Source organism: Ranitomeya imitator, chromosome 2 (genome assembly GCF_032444005.1).
Source record: "Ranitomeya imitator isolate aRanImi1 chromosome 2, aRanImi1.pri, whole genome shotgun sequence".
Classification (NCBI taxonomy): Eukaryota; Metazoa; Chordata; class Amphibia; order Anura; family Dendrobatidae; genus Ranitomeya; species Ranitomeya imitator.
The window spans coordinates 835824389-835841006 of NC_091283.1; the positions used below are offsets into that span (position 1 = coordinate 835824389).

At 46.2% G+C, this 16618-nt stretch overlaps 1 gene segment (V, D, J or C); it reads left to right on the plus strand.

The window, feature by feature from the left end:
- The first annotated feature begins 3858 nt into the window (after positions 1 to 3858).
- On the plus strand, positions 3859 to 5351 carry LOC138667837 (T cell receptor beta variable 28-like). The segment is given in 2 exon segments: positions 3859 to 4273; positions 4560 to 5351. Coding segments are annotated over 2 exon segments (375 nt in total).
- Positions 5352 to 16618: the final 11267 nt, after the last annotated feature.

The window sequence follows — 16618 nt, forward strand, 5'->3', positions numbered from 1 at the left end:
TCCATACATTTGTGACAAGGAAATCCCAGATAAGGAAGTGATCCATTGATTATGTAAAAAAATGCTATTTTCATTTAGATTACCTTAAAAATATTTTTAACAATAAGATCATATAAAAAGACATATAAAAAACAAGGATACCTCAAAAAAGTACAGACCATTAAAGATTGAATAGTATATTCAGATATATGTGAAAAGTAATAAGTATACTGACAAATATTAAGTGCAAGTGCATTCAGATATTCCCATATATCCATGATTAGAACCTTAGAAAATATGTCACATACATTCCTACTCCATGAAACCACTCCACCTGTACTATTTTAGCTATTAGTAATTATACAATACATATTAAATCAGTAATATATCCCTTGTATCAGCACAAAAGCTCATGATTCTGTATGTAGCTTTTTACCTGGATATGTATAGAATACTAGGTATGGAACTGGTATAACGTGGTCTGGTCTGAGCTCTTGTTACCCCGACGCGCGTTTCACCGCTCTGGCTTTTTCCTGGTGGCTTCTTCTACAAATGGATAAAGATCCTAAACACGCTTCAAAATCCACAATAGACGACCTCAAACAGCGAAAGATAAAGGTTTTACAATGGCCCTCACAGTCCCCTGATCTGAACATCATTGAAAATCTCTGGTTAAACCTCAAAATAGCAGAGGATGCAAGATGCTCCAGGAATCTCACAGAACTGGAGGAATTCTCCAAGGAAGAATGGATGAAAATCCCTCACACAAGAATTAAAAGACTCTTGTCTGGCTACAAAAAGCACTTACAAGCTGTGATACTTGCAATTTCACTTCCTGAGAACGACGCTGATCTCCTCTTCACAAGTCACAGATAGATGTCACCCACCGTCATGGCGTCCGTACTCAGGATCCTATTCTGTGTCTTCCTTCCACTCGGTAAGAATCAGGGCGGACAGAGTCAGTGATAAATCTGGGCACCCCGGAGAAGCATAAACTACAAGGATTCCCAGAAATATACTCTGAGCACATCTCACATCTGGATCCATTGGGACGGACACTTTTAGTATCACAGATCCATCAGTTATAATGATGAACCATCAATATCTCCATCGGCCGTGTCATCCGATGTCCCATCTATGGTCGCCCATATGCTCATCATACTAACTACACCCATCAGATACTGAGGATGAATAGGAATATTCTGTGTAACATTGTGTCCTCGAGTCCTGTAGTTTGAGGTATGAGATTAGTAATGACCGTTCCTTCCTTCTCCACAGGTCTGACCCAAAAAGTCACCATCACTCAAGACTCTCAGCTCCTTATTGAAAAGGTGGGCTCTGAGGTGGCACTGAAATGTGAACAGCTGACGACGGACCATGACAATATGTACTGGTATTATCACAGCCGGGGCCAGGGGCTGAAGCTGATCGCCTCTATGCTCAGGAAAAACGAGCCCACCTATGAGGAGGGCTACAAGGTGGGCTACAAGATGGACAGGACACATGCGGACAAGCACAGCTCTCTGAGCATCGAGTCTCTTACACAAAAACATCAGGGGGTTTATTTCTGCGCCTCCAGTGATGCACGGTGACACAAAGAACCTGGGGGCTTTGATGTAACCTCAGTCACCAATAATAAAGAAAAAGGAGCAGCGCAGATACAGACATAAGATAGAAAGATAATAGATAGATAGATAGATAGATAGATAGATAGATAGATAGATAGATATAGATAGATAGATAGATAATAGATAGATAGATAGATAGATAGATAGATAGATAGATAGAGATAGATAGATAGATAGATAGATAGATAGATAATAGATAGATAGATAGATAGATAGATAGATAGATAGATAGATAGATAGATAGATAGATAGATAGAAGACAGATTGTAGATAGCGATAGATGATAGATAGATAGATAGATGATAGATAATAGATAAATAATAGATGATAGATAATAGATAGAAAATAGATAACAGATATAGATGTATAATAGATACATATATAGATAGATGATAGATAGATAATAGATAGATGATAGATAATAGATAGATAGATAGATATATAGATAGATAATAGATAGATGAAAGATAGATAATAGGTAGATAGATAGATAGATAGATAGATAGATAGATGGATAATATATAGATAATAGATAGAGAATTGATAGATAGATAATAGATAGATAATAGATATAGATGGATAATAGATAGATAATATATAGATGATAGATAATATATAGATAATAGATAGATAATTGATATATAATAGATAGATAATAGATGAATCATAATCATTTGTTGTTCCCCACCCCCCAATCTCAATTCATCATTTTCTGTCCCATGTCCCTAATTCATCACTATTTGTGCTTTCCCATTGCACCCTCAACACATCATCATTTGCTCCCACCCATTAATTTATTTTATTAGGTGCCTTCACCTGACAATAGCACATCACAGAAGAAGTGGAGGGAGCTCCCCTGGAGTTGTGCAGCCATTGTGATTTGATGCCTTGCCATAGAGCTCCAGGAAAGCTCCCTGCGCTGACATGTGCACTGCCGATAGCCACACATTACATTATTATACCCTGGGGCCCGATGAACAGAAGCAAAAGAGAGGGTGCCTGGACCCAGTGCGGGCCCTCCTCTTTGCTTCTGCTCCCCAGGCCTCATACAACAGTAAGGGCAGTAGTGCCCTGATGGTAACTCAACAGCACATGTTCACCCGTTTAGCTATCAGTCCTGCACCGTACAAACAAGGTCCTTCACCTTCCACACACAGACTCTAATGAGACAGCCTAGCTGTTTTATATAGACCATACCACACCCAAGGGTGGAGATATCAGAGCAGCCAGTCCCACCCATTTCTTTTTGACTGCGCCTTAAAAACGAACTGTGACACTAAGTTATCACTCACAGGAAAGCAGTAAGACAGGGTAGTCAGGAGACTCATGGTCAGATACTCGCAGGGCTTATAGTACAGAGGGGCATGACAAAGGCATCGTCACGTAACAGTCCGGGGTCCAATGCCAGGAGGATGCATCCAGATAAAGGCATAAGAAAAACGGATAGTCAGAGGCCAAGTCCGGGGTCAGGTACCTGAGTTCAGAGAGTGTCAAAAGCAAAAGGGATAACAAACGCGAATAGTCAGAACAAATCCAAGGTCCGGCAGCAAGATCAGGGAATCAGACACAGAGCAAAGCACACATATAACAGAATAAAGCTACAGCTGACAATGGTCTGCTCATAATCAGCCAGCTAAATAGCTAGCAGATTATCATGAACTGGAGACACCTGAAGGAACGCCTGAAGGCTAGGCCAAATTAAGCTGCAGGGCTGTCAATCAAAATGCTGACAGCCCAGCACGTCCCAGTCTCAGATTGAAGGACTGGGCTGTCACTCACAAAACTGACAGTTCAGCACACTCCAGATCCTAAAGGGTTGGCTGAACTGTCATTCACAGCGTTCCTTGGCCACAGTGAGTGATGAAACTGTATCATGAACCCTTGCTACGCCCTTTTAACCCTTTCAGCACTAATTGTGCTGGAGCCTGTTTTTGGGGGTTTTACATCACCGAGGCTATCAACCTCAGTGACACATATCTCCTCTCGAAAGACTTGATGATAGATCATAGATAGGTAATGGATACATAGATAAATAGATAGATAATAGTTAGATAGATAGATAGATAGATAGATAGATAGATAGATAGATAGATAGATAGATAGATAAAAACAAAAATATGAAGCAGCAAAAGCAAAAATGAAGATCTAGGCGTTGGCCCACAGGTTGTAATCCACCAACTTATGGTACATAAAAAAGCAAAGAAACTGGATAGCACTCAATAGAAAATTCCATGTAAAAAAAACTGGTGTATTTATTGGCCGATGTGAATATGTGTTTTTCGACTCAAGAGCAAGTGCTTGACAAAGTTGCACTCGCTCTTGAGCCGAAATGTTGCCACCTGTTCAGATTGACCAATAAATGCACCAGATTTTTGGAATTTGCTATTGTCTGCTGCCCACTTTCTTTGCTTTTTTAGAAGGATAATAGAAAAGCTGATAGTATGAAAGATCAATCCTGAAGACACATGATCTATTTATGTAGAATAATCACTGTATCTGCAGACGAGAACTTTCCTTCTTGTTGAGCAGCTGAACCGCACAAACCAGGAGGAGCATTTCACTTCCTGAGAACGACGCTGATCTCCTCTTCACAAGTCACAGGTAGATGTCACCCACCGTCATGGCGTCCGTACTCAGGATCCTATTCTGTGTCTTCCTTCCACTCGGTAAGTATCAGGGTGGACAGAGTCAGTGATAAATCTGTACACCCCGGAGAAGCATAAACTACAAGGATTCCCAGAAATAAACATCTCACATCTGTACCATTGGGATGGACACTTTTAGCATCACAGATCCATCAGTTATAATGATGAACCATCAATATCTCCATCGTTTGTGTCATCCGATGTCCCATCTATGGTTACCCACACGCTCACTAATTAAGCCATGAATATTACACCCATCAGATACTGATGGTGGATATCAATATATAACATTTTTCCTTCTCCGCAGGTCTGACCCAAAAAGTCACCATCACTCAAGACTCTCAGGTCTTCATAGAGAAGTTGGGCTCCGAGGTGGCGCTGAACTGTGAACAGCTGACGACGGACCATGAATGGATGTTCTGGTATTATCACAGCCGGGGGCAGGGGCTGAAGCTGATCGCCTCTATGCTCAGGAAAAACGAGCCCACCTATGAGGACGGCTACAAGGTGGGCTACAAGATGGACAGGACGAATGCGGACAAGCACAGCTCTCTGAGGATCGAGTCTCCTGCACTCAGACATCAGGGGGTTTATTTCTGCGCCTCCAGTGATGCACGGTGACACAAAGAACCTGGGGGCTTTGATGTAACCTCAGGCTCCAATAACGATAAGAAAAACCAGCATCAATCGCTCTCACAGATGTGATGATACAAAGTAACAAAAAGTAAAAACGTCAACATAAAAGTATAAAAAAATCTGTGTAAAAGTATAAAAAACAAGGGTGGACCACCCTCTATACCTCTATATCTGTTTGTCTCTACAACGGCCCGGAGAAGCTCAGACGTAGAGGGACAGGATTTAGTAAGACATTTCTGGAAATCACGTCTTACGCTCGACCTCTGGAGAACTTGCTGGTGTACAGGGTCAACGGGCAATACATGGGACAAATATGAAGATCTATCTCCTTCGTGGGGCAAAACGTCTCCAGTGACAGTTATAAGTATCTATCCTCAAAGTCCCTCCAATAAAGCATTGCAGCATGAAGAAAAATGTCAGAGTCTTCTACTGTATCTCTAGTAATGGGATATTCTCTAATTATCTAATGGGTAATTTTGAAAAATATTATTTCTTATTAAATCTTCTCTCTATTTAATATTCTCTGTTTCCTCTAATGCTGTCGAGGCCGAGCGACTTCTACTAACTGCATGATAGAGCGCACTGTCACTGACCTGAACTGTCAATCAGGAGTGCCCTGTCCTCACTCCCTGGCCAGCAGAAAGCTGGGAGGCTCAGGAACAGTGTGCACCTGGAGAAAGGGTCCTTTAAGTTTATGAACCATAGTTAAAGGGTGTCTCCAGGACCATTTTATTTTAATTTTTTTACTAAGGGCCTAAAAAACAACATCCAAGTAGTTGCTAACAGAGACAACTACCCACTTGTTCAACCCGGTGTTGGCTCAGAGCAGTCGCCGACCTCTCCTGCCGGCATTTCAGCTGCTGCACGTCAACAGAGCAGCTCTTCTTCTTCCGGGCTGCTCTGTAGATGGAGCGTTACTGTTGATGTCATGCTGATTGATAGCCAACTCTCCACAGTTAGGCAATGATGAGCCAGCTGTCAATCAGCATGATGTTAGCAGTCACGCCTCATCAACAAAGCGGAAGAGAAGCTGCTGCTCTATCACTGTGTAATTCTTCATGTATCCTGTGGGGGAGCTGCAGGTAAGTGAATACTATCTTTTTAATTTTAGTGCAGATTGGAGCATTTTTTGGGGTCCCTAAAATGTAATATTCTGTGAAAGTTTATCAAAAGGATATGCTACAATTGTAGAAAAAAAAAGCCCAGGACCGCACATCCAAAAACCGTACATTCATCTATTGCGGCTAAATAAAAAACTGGATAAGAGGCTTTTAATTAAAGTAGTTATAGAGGACTAAGCAGGACGTCACTGCTGTCATGCTGATTGGCAGCCAGAACCCTCCAGCATTAGGCTGAGCCAGCAGTCAATCAGCATGATATCAGCAGTAATGTCCCAGATAAGCCCTTTAATTAAAAACCTCTTGTTCAGTTTTGTACATTTTTGCTTACCCACAGCAGATCGAGCGCAGATGGATTTGTGGTCTGAGTCCAGGTCTGTTTTTCTGCTGTTGTAGTATTTGCCAAACAGAAATCTTTCTGTTTTTATCTCTTAATTTTCTTTTTTTCCCTTCAGAATGCAACAATCAATCTGAGAATGACACATAGCATGCGGAGGGGGGATATTCTAAAAGTGATTAAAATCGGTGATAATCGTGCTTGAGAGGTTAAATGAACAGTGCAGAATTGATACATTGTTTATCATGAGAGTCTTCTAGTGTTGGGTCAGTCCTGTCAATCTGCAGAAATGATGTATTAACTGTAGTCAGCAGGAGCAGCAGTGCAGGAAGCCATGCACATCCAGGTGAAATAGGCACTGGCGGCCCCTCCGGCACGGGCGGCCCCTCCGGCACGGGCCCAGTCATGAGCCTGTGCGGGAGAGGGGCCAGCAGCTGATGTCAGCGCGCCCATGACTAGGGGCGCATGGAAGCGACATCATGCGCTGCCCATTGATTGCACACTGAAGTCAGGTGACGGTCGGTGACAAAGGAGGACACCACGTGGCAGTGTGGAGTGGCCAGTCACCCAGGCAAGGAGCATATGCCACTTGCAGACCTTTTACTTTAGATCCTGGAAGCTCCACTTTGAATCTGGACGGACCCCCATATCCAGATTGCCTTAGTGGCCCCTGCAAAGCCTCTTCTGCTAACTGTGTGGGAAAGTGTTCAGCTCAGACCTGGTACAAAATGTCATTTTCTGGAATTGCGCAGACCAACAAAAACTAATAAAATTAGAATGCCCTCCGAGTCACCTGATTACAGAAGAGTCGTAGCTTCCTATGTTCCACGGCCCCATATCATCAGTCACATCAGTCCTGGTCCTATCAGGATGTATTTTGAAAGTGCGAGAAAATCAAAGACCCTGAAGGAAAGTTGAAGATAAGATCTGGATCCACCAAACCTAGTCTTTGACCTTTGCTTACTGCCACATTGGCCTTGGTGGGACTGGAGTCTTGAGTAATACGGTAATCTGAGAACAACTAGTGTGTTCATGTCAATGGAAGGAAGAGGATATGTTATTCTCCGATACCTCAAGCTGCCACTTATCTTCCCAAGCAACAAAGAGCTGAGTATGGACAAGTTCAATTTGCCCAAACCCACCTCACCCCATCTGCTGTTGTAAGACAGTCCGGAGGCCGCTACGTATATACAGCAGGATTTACTGGAATAATTTGATGCTTCTGGACCTCAAAACAAACTATATAAGAGGCCCCTCTGCCGCTATGGTGTCGTTCAAAAGCCAGGTGCAGAAAATCTTATGTTTTCTCTTCCGAGAGAATCGAGACAATGTAAAACACACTCTAATCAAACACTCATCAAAGGGCCTGCATGGTGCGATCAGATTCTCTTGGATGAGCAGAAGATGGAGGAAACATACTCCATCCTCTCCATACTGTCAGTCCAAGGAAATTGGACTGTACTCATATGTCATATGAGTGCAGTCCGATGGTTTCCACACACTCATTGACTTGCATGGTCGAATATCAGATCAAGCTGGTCCGAGGAAAAAAACAGACATGTCCAAGGCCCCACAGACTAACATTGGTCCAAGTGCGATCTTATGTGTTGTCGGATCACACTTGGACTGAAAATACAGTGGTCTGCACCTGCCCTAATATTGGTGTCCTCATGTAAGGCAGAGAGACAAATGTGCCCTTAATCTCCTGACTCCATTTACAGTATGATTGCACGATGCGCAGAGCATGTCTGGCTTTAATGACTGCACATTGTTATCATGCTCATTATTGTGTATTATTACAGTGTACACGCACTTTTCCCTGGGGTCGCTGTGCGCTGCGCTGGTCTATGCTCCGTACCTGCATCTATACTGCTATATTTTGTTACATCTGCTATAAACCACATTATATGAGACTCAGCTCAGAGCATATGGGGCCCGAGATGTCGGATGTGGTGACTGCGCCAGTATACGGGTGTACACCTACATGACGTGCGTCTGTTCCCAGCTGTGTGTTGTGCATTAGATCACCGCACACAACTGTGACCCAAATCTACATCCTACAACCTCACACCTGGGGCGAAGCCCAGAGACCATGTTATTTCCTCCAGACACAGATATTGCTGCATTATACAGTAAATGTAGACTACCATATGGGATGATACAGGGGTATCTAGTAGTGAGCCCGGAATGTGACCCAGTAATGGATGCCATAGATCCAGCAGAAGGCAGCACCATTTGAATGTGATCATGAATATGGATGAGTGAACCCAGACTGTTAAGTTCGGGGTTCATACCAGAGACCTATTGTCCAGTAACAAACCCCAAACATGGACTTTTTAATGTACATCTGTGTTCTGATTCGGGTTCGCCAGTCTAATAAAGCTGGTTGAAAGGCTGCAGCGCAAAATGTTGAAGTGTTGTTAGATTAGATGACTGAGATTGGCTCCAGTTCCTTTGCATTACCTTCCACCCGGTCCACTGCAGAAAGTGCACAGTTGGCTCCTGAGGAGCAAGGTTATCCGCTTTCCATCTCACTCCCTTGCAAACCAGCCAAGCGGTCTGAGCCCCCAGTCATGCGGCAGTCTCTTCTGCTTTTTGATGACTCATCTGGCTGTGGTTCCATGGCCCATCCATCTGCCCCTGCCCCCAAAGTGAAAGAGACTGAGTGCATTGATGCCCGACCACTTGTTAGGTTGGAGGATGAGTATATGGGAGGGCTACTCCACACGGACATGTCACATAATGACGAAACTGAGTTGCCAACTGCAGTGTCTTTCTGCAGTGTGCAGACTGGCAAGGAGGGCAGAGTTGAGGAGTCAGTAGAAGATGATGCGGGGTATCATGAGGTCCTAGACCCCACATGAACCGGAAGCCATTCTAGTGACATGCGCAGATCGGAGGAAGAGGAGGTGGCCACGCTGCCAGAGCACAGCAAAAGAGGGAGTGGGGTGCAAAGGCACAGCGTGCAACCCCTAACCATTACATCGGCTGCTACTGCCCACCGCCCTGCTGAAATCAGCACACCAACGACAGCTCAAAAGAGCTCCCTGGCGTGGCATCTCTTCTGAGAATATGCTGCCGAGAAGCAACAGGTGGTTTGCACGCTGTTTTGTCATACCCTGAAGTGCATCATAAATGTTCTGAACCTGAGCACCACCTGTATAACGAGGCATCTGAATTCCAAGCACGAGGTACAGTGGAGTACACACCTTAAAAAGCATGACAGATCTGAGCCTCCTCCTGCTCCCTCTTCTGCTGTGGTCTCAGCCTCTACCCCACGCTCACAATCAACAGGGCACCTACCTCCCGGCAAAGAGGTTGTGACAGCATCACCACCACCAGTGTCACCGATCATCTCCACACCGTCCCATGGAAATCAAGTCCAAAAAGAAGCAAAGTATACCCGCACTGCTGTCATACGCGATCACCTATCGGCGTGCCACAATATGCTGTACCAGCCCCTATACCTCCTACTCAATGCATGGGCATAAGGGGTGCTCAACCAAAAAGATATATAATTCAAAAGCAAAAGAAAAAAAGTGGTTAGCACTCACCAAACCCGATGCTGTAAAAAGTCTTTATTTGGACATGGACAGGGACAGGGAGAACATGATGCCTGAAGGATGACAGCTGTTTCGCGCTACATGCGCTTCCACAGAACCCGATCATCGGGTTTGGTGAGTGCTAACCACTTTTTTTCTTTTTTCTTTTTTTCTTTTGCTTTCATCCCATGGAAATGCTCAGCATTCCATCCCCAAAATAAATGAGAGAAAGAGGAGTTACCCTCCTAGCTACCCATCAGTAATGGCCTGAATGACAACATATCCAAACTGCTGGCCTTTGAAATGCATCCATTCAGACTTATGGAGATGGACAGATTTAGAAATTAATGGTGGTGGCATGTGGTCTGCAGTGTGATTCCTATAAGTGTGTCCTAAAAGTGTGAAGATTATGTAGAATTAAAACCAGAATTGAACCAGAAGGGAACTGAAGGTAACTGGACACAGTCACTGTAAACAATGTTTCTGTTTGTTTTCACTTTCACCCCCATAATCCTTCACTTTCTGCTAACTCCCCTGATCCCTACACCTAGTAAGGAACTGTTCATCTCTTCTTCAATCCTCCCCATCCATCTCACCTCCTCCTCAGAACTGTTCCTTAACATACAATCATCTGTCTCCAAGCACAGACAGCCACCTCATGCCCTCTCCTGCTCCCACCTGCTAACACTTTCTCTGCTCCTTCTCACTGCTGGTGATATCTCTCCAAATCCCGGTCCTCCTCACCACATCCCCACAGTCAGTTCTACCTCCCATCCATGCTCTATCACAAATTTCCGTAACCTCTCTAACCTTATACCCATTCACCCAACCCCCGCTTCCTCAGTCCCACTAACAGGAGCTCTGTGGAACGCTCGCTCTGTCTGCAACAAGCTTTCCTACATCCATGATCTTTTTGTTACTACCAAACTTTCCTTCCTTGCCATCACGGAAACCTGGCTCACCCCTTCTGACACAGCCTCTCCTGCTGCACTTTTGTATGGTGGCTTCCACCTTTCTCACCCCCCCCCCCGCCCCAGCAGCAAACATGGAGGAGGAATTGGTTTTCTCCTGTCAGATACCTGCTCCTTCACCCCAATCCCACTGCAACCCTCTGTTACCTTCCCTTCCTTTGAGGTGCACTCTGTGCGCATCTACTCCCCTTCCAACCTCCAACTGGCTGTCATCTACCGCCCCCCAGGGCCAGCCACCACCTTCTTTGACCACACCACCTGGCTACTTCATTTCCTTTCCGCGGACATCCCTACTATCATCAAGGGCAACTTCAACATTCCCATTGACACTTCTCTCTCAGCTGCCACTAAACTTCTATCTCTCACTTCCTCCTTCGGCCTCACTCAATGGTCTTCTACAGTTACCCACAAAGATGGCCACACACAGGACCTCATCTTCACCCGCCTCTGCTCCCTATCTAACCTCTCTAACTCACCTCTTCCTCTCTCTGACCACAACCGTCTCACATTCTCTTCCCTCTCCACTCCATGTCTACAATCCCCACCCCACAAACTTTCACACCCTCGCAGAAATCTTAAACACCTTGACCTACACTCATTCTCTGAATCCCTCCTCCCTCTCACAGGTATAAGTTCCTTACACAATGTGGATGATGCTGCCGCTCTATATAACACCACAATAGCTGTAGCTTTGGAATCTGCTGCCCCACTTACACATACCAAAGCTCGCAAAATCAACAGACAGCCCTGGCACACCAGCCTGACCAAAGAACTTAGGCGAGCTTCCAGGGCTGCTGAGCACAGATGGAAAAGATCCCACTCCAACGAGCACTTCATCGCATTCAAACAGTCCCTCACTACTTTCAAGACCACATTCGCCACAGCTAAACAAACCTACTTCTCATTTCTCATATCCTCCCTGTCTCACAACCCTAAACAGTTATTCAACACCTTCAATTCTCTCCTCGGTCCCCCAGCACCTCCTCCCTCCCCACTCATCACGGCTGAAGACTTTGCCTCATTTTTCAAGCAGAAGATTGATAGCATCGGAGACAGTTTTGATCAACAACCCCCAGAGCCCTTCCTCCCAACTTCACAGCCCTCCACCTCCAAAACCAACTTCTCCACCATTACAGAAGATTGACTCTCCACTCTACTCTCAAGATTGCATCTCACCACCCCGTGCACTTGACCCAGTCCCATCCCACTTCATCCCAAACCTCACCACAGTCTTCATCCCAACCCTAACCCATCTCTTCAACCTATCTCTAACAACTGGTGTTTTCCCCTCAAGCTTTAAACATGCCTCCATCACACCTATCCTCAAAAGGCCCTCTCTTGACCCATCCTCTGTATCTAGCTATCGCCCTATATCACTTCTCCCCTATGCTTCCAAGCTACTGGAACAACACGTCTACCTTGAACTGTCCTCCCATCTCTCTTCTTGCTCCCTCTTCGACCGCTTACAATCTGGCTTCCAGTCACACCACTCCACTGCAATTGCCTTAACTAAGGTCACCAATGACCTCTTAACCGCCAAGAGCAAGCGACACTACTCTGTCCTCCTCCTCCTGGACCTGTTCTCTGCCTTTGACACAGTGGATCATTCCCTATTATTACAGACCCTTTCATCCCTTGGCATCACAGACTTGGCCCTATCCTGGATCTCATCATACCTAACAGACCGGACATTCAGCGTCTCCCACTCATACACCACCTCCTCACCACGCCCCCTATCTGTCGGAGTCCCACAAGGTTCAGTACTAGGGCCCCTGCTCTTCTCCATTTACACCTTTTGCCTGGGACAGCTCATAGAATCTCATGGCTTTCAGTATCACCTCTATGCTGATGACACACAGATCTACATCTCTGGACCAGATATCACCACCCTACTAACCAGAATCCCTCAATGTCTATCCGCTATTTCATCCTTCTTCTCCTCTAGATTTCTGAAACTTAACATGGACAACACAGAATTCATCATCTTTTCCCCATGTCACGTGACCCCCCCAACGAACCTATCCAGTAAATGGCTGCCCACTCTCCCCAGTCCCACAAGCTCGCTGCCTCGGGGTAATCCTTGACGCTGATCTCTCCTTCAAACCACATATCCAAGCCCTTTCCACTTCCTGCCGACTTCAACTCAAAAATATTTCACAAATCCATTCATTCCTCAACCAAGAAGCTGCAAAAACCCTAGTCCATGCCCTCATCATCTCTCGCCTTGACTACTGCAACCTCCTGCTCTGTGGCTTCCCCTCGAACACTCTCGCACCCCTCCAATCTATTCTAAACTCTGCTGCCTGACTAATCTACCTGTCCCCCCGCTATTCCCCAGCTTCTCGCCTCTGTCAATCCCTTCACTGGCTCCCCATTGCCCAGAGACTCCAGTACAAAACCCTAACCATGACGTACAAAGCCATCCACAACCTGTCTCCTCCATACATCTGTGACCTCGTCTCCCGATACTTACCTGCACGCAACCTCCGATCCTCACAAGATCTACTCCCCTCTTATCTCCTCTTCCCACAATTGTATACAAGATTTCTCTCGTGCATCACCCCTACTCTGGAACCCTCTACCACAACATATCAGACTCTCGCCTACCATCGAAACCTTCAAAAAGAGCCTCAAGACCCACCTCTTCTGACAAGCCTATAACCTGCAGTAACCAACAATTGACCAAACTGCTGCATGACCAGCTCTACCCTCGCCTACTGTATTCTCACCCATCCCTTGTAGATTGTGAGCCCTCGCGGGCAGGGTCCTCTCTCCTCCTGTACCAGTTATGACTTGTATTGTTTAAGATTATTGTACTTGTTTTTATTATGTATACCCCTCCTTACATGTAAAGCGCCATGGAATAAATGGCGCTATAACAATAAATAATAATAATAATGTTGCAGAGCAAATCAGGGGTGCACTGCGCAACTCCATCAGTGGCAATGTCCACATAACCACCAATACATGGACCAGTAAGCACGGCCAGGGATGTTACATCTTTCTAAATGTCCACTAAGTAAATGTAGTGGCAGCTGGGACAGAGGCGGAAGGCGTTCTACCTCATATCCTACCACCACCTAGGATTGCTGAGCTTTTATCTGTCCAGGTTCCCTCCTCCTACGCTTCTTCTTCCATCGCCTCCTCATTTGGTCACAGGAAGACCTGCACCACCAACTTGAGCACATCCATAGGGAAACTCCTTTGTTTGTTGGCAATTCCCACATCGCGCAGGAGCTGTGGACTGAGATCAAACAGGAGACAGACGAGTGATCGCTGCCAGTGAACCTCAAGCTCGGCCAGGTGGTGTGTGATAACGGGTGAAATCTCATAGCAGCTCTGGGCCTAGCCGGTTTGTGGACATCCCTTGCCTGGTGGATGGGCTAAACTTGGTGGCAGAGGCGATGCTAGGGGTTCGCCTCAGTGGGAGCAAAACATCTGAGTGGGCCCCTAACCCCTGATTACAACTATAGTGATGCACCATACAGTAAGAGTGGATGTAGGAGAACCTCAGCAGATGATCCTGTTGTACCTAAAAAAAATTCTCCACAAAGACCAACGCTGATATTACCGGCATATTGTGACCATATAGTTTATAGATACCTGTGCTGTAAAGCATACAACTGATTACAGTACAGTTATAGATGGTGACTTACAGCCGACGTTCTTTCTGATGGAATCGTTCACTTTTCACGTCTTTTCCATCTGGCCCAGACCAACATGACAACTTTTCCAGCCACGACTCGGTTTCAGTGATTACAACAAAGACACATTTCACTTCTCAGATTTCCAGCATCGTCCTCATCTATTTCTAACTTGCACAAACTCCTCATTCTGCTGATACCCCAATACTGAGCCGCTGCTGCCGTATGTGTCCCTATTACTGCTCCTGATACCCCAATACTGAGCCGCTGCTGCCGTATGTGTCCCTATTACTGCCCCTGATATCCCAATACTGAGCCGCTGCTGCCGTATGTGTCCCTATTACTGCCCCTGATATCCCAATACTGAGCCGCTGCTGCCGTATGTGTCCCTATTACTGCACCTGATACCCCAATACTGAGCCGCTGCTGCCGTATGTGTCCCTATTACTGCACTTGATACCCCAATACTGAGCCGCTGCTGCCGTATGTGTCCCTATTACTGCACTTGATACCCCAATACTGAGCCGCTGCTGCAGTATGTGTCCCTATTACTGCACTTGATACCCCAATACTGAGCCGCTGCTGCCGTATGTGTCCTTATTACTGCACCTCATACCCCCATACTGAGACGCTGCTGCCGTATGTGTCCTTATTACTACACCTGATACCCCAATACTGAGCCGCTGCTGCCGTACGTGACCCTATTACTGCACTTGATACCCCAATACTGAGCCGCTGCTGCCGTACGTGACCCTATTACTGCACTTGATACCCCAATACTGAGCCGCTGCTGCCGTACGTGACCCTATTACTGCACTTGATACCCCAATACTGAGCCGCTGCTGCCGTATGTGTCCCTATTACTGCCCCTGATACCCCAATACTGAGCCGCTGCTGCCGTATGTGTCCCTATTACTGCACCTGATACCCCAATACTGAGCCGCTGCTGCCGTATGTGATCCTATTATTGCACCTGATACCCCAATACTGAGCCGGTGCTGCCATATGTGACCCTATTACTGCACCTGATACCTCAATACTGAGCTGCTGCTGCCGTATGTGTCCCTATTACTGCACCTGATACCCCAACACTGAGCCTCTGCTGCCGTATGTGTACCTATTACTGCACCTGATACCCCAATACTGAGCCTCTGCTGCCGTATGTGTCCCTATTACTGCCCCTGATACCCCAATACTGAGCCGCTGCTGCCGTATGTGTCCCTATTACTGCCCCTGATACCCCAATACTGAGCCGCTGCTGCCGTATGTGTCCCTATTACTGCACCTGATACCCCAACACTGAGCCTCTGCTGCCGTATGTGTCCCTATTACTGCTCCTGATACCCCAATACTGAGCCGCTGCTGCCGTATGTGTCCCTATTACTGCCCCTGATATCCCAATACTGAGCCGCTGCTGCCGTATGTGTCCCTATTACTGCCCCTGATATCCCAATACTGAGCCGCTGCTGCCGTATGTGTCCCTATTACTGCACCTGATACCCCAATACTGAGCCGCTGCTGCCGTATGTGTCCCTATTACTGCACTTGATACCCCAATACTGAGCCGCTGCTGCCGTATGTGTCCCTATTACTGCACTTGATACCCCAATACTGAGCCGCTGCTGCAGTATGTGTCCCTATTACTGCACTTGATACCCCAATATTGAGCCGCTGCTGCCGTATGTGTCCTTATTACTGCACCTCATACCCCCATACTGAGACGCTGCTGCCGTATGTGTCCCTATTACTGCACCTGATACCCCAATACTGAGCCGCTGCTGCCGTACGTGACACTATTACTGCACTTGATACCCCAATACTGAGCCGCTGCTGCCGTATGTGTCCCTATTACTGCCCCTGATACCCCAATACTGAGCCGCTGCTGCCGTATGTGTCCCTATTACTGCACCTGATACCCCAATACTGAGCCGCTGCTGCCGTATGTGATCCTATTATTGCACCTGATACCCCAATACTGAGCCGCTGCTGCCATATGTGACCCTATTACTGCACCTGATACCTCAATACTGAGCTGCTGCTGCCGTATGTGTCCCTATTACTGCACCTGATACCCCAACACTGAGCCTCTGCTGCCGTATGTGTACCTATTACTGCACC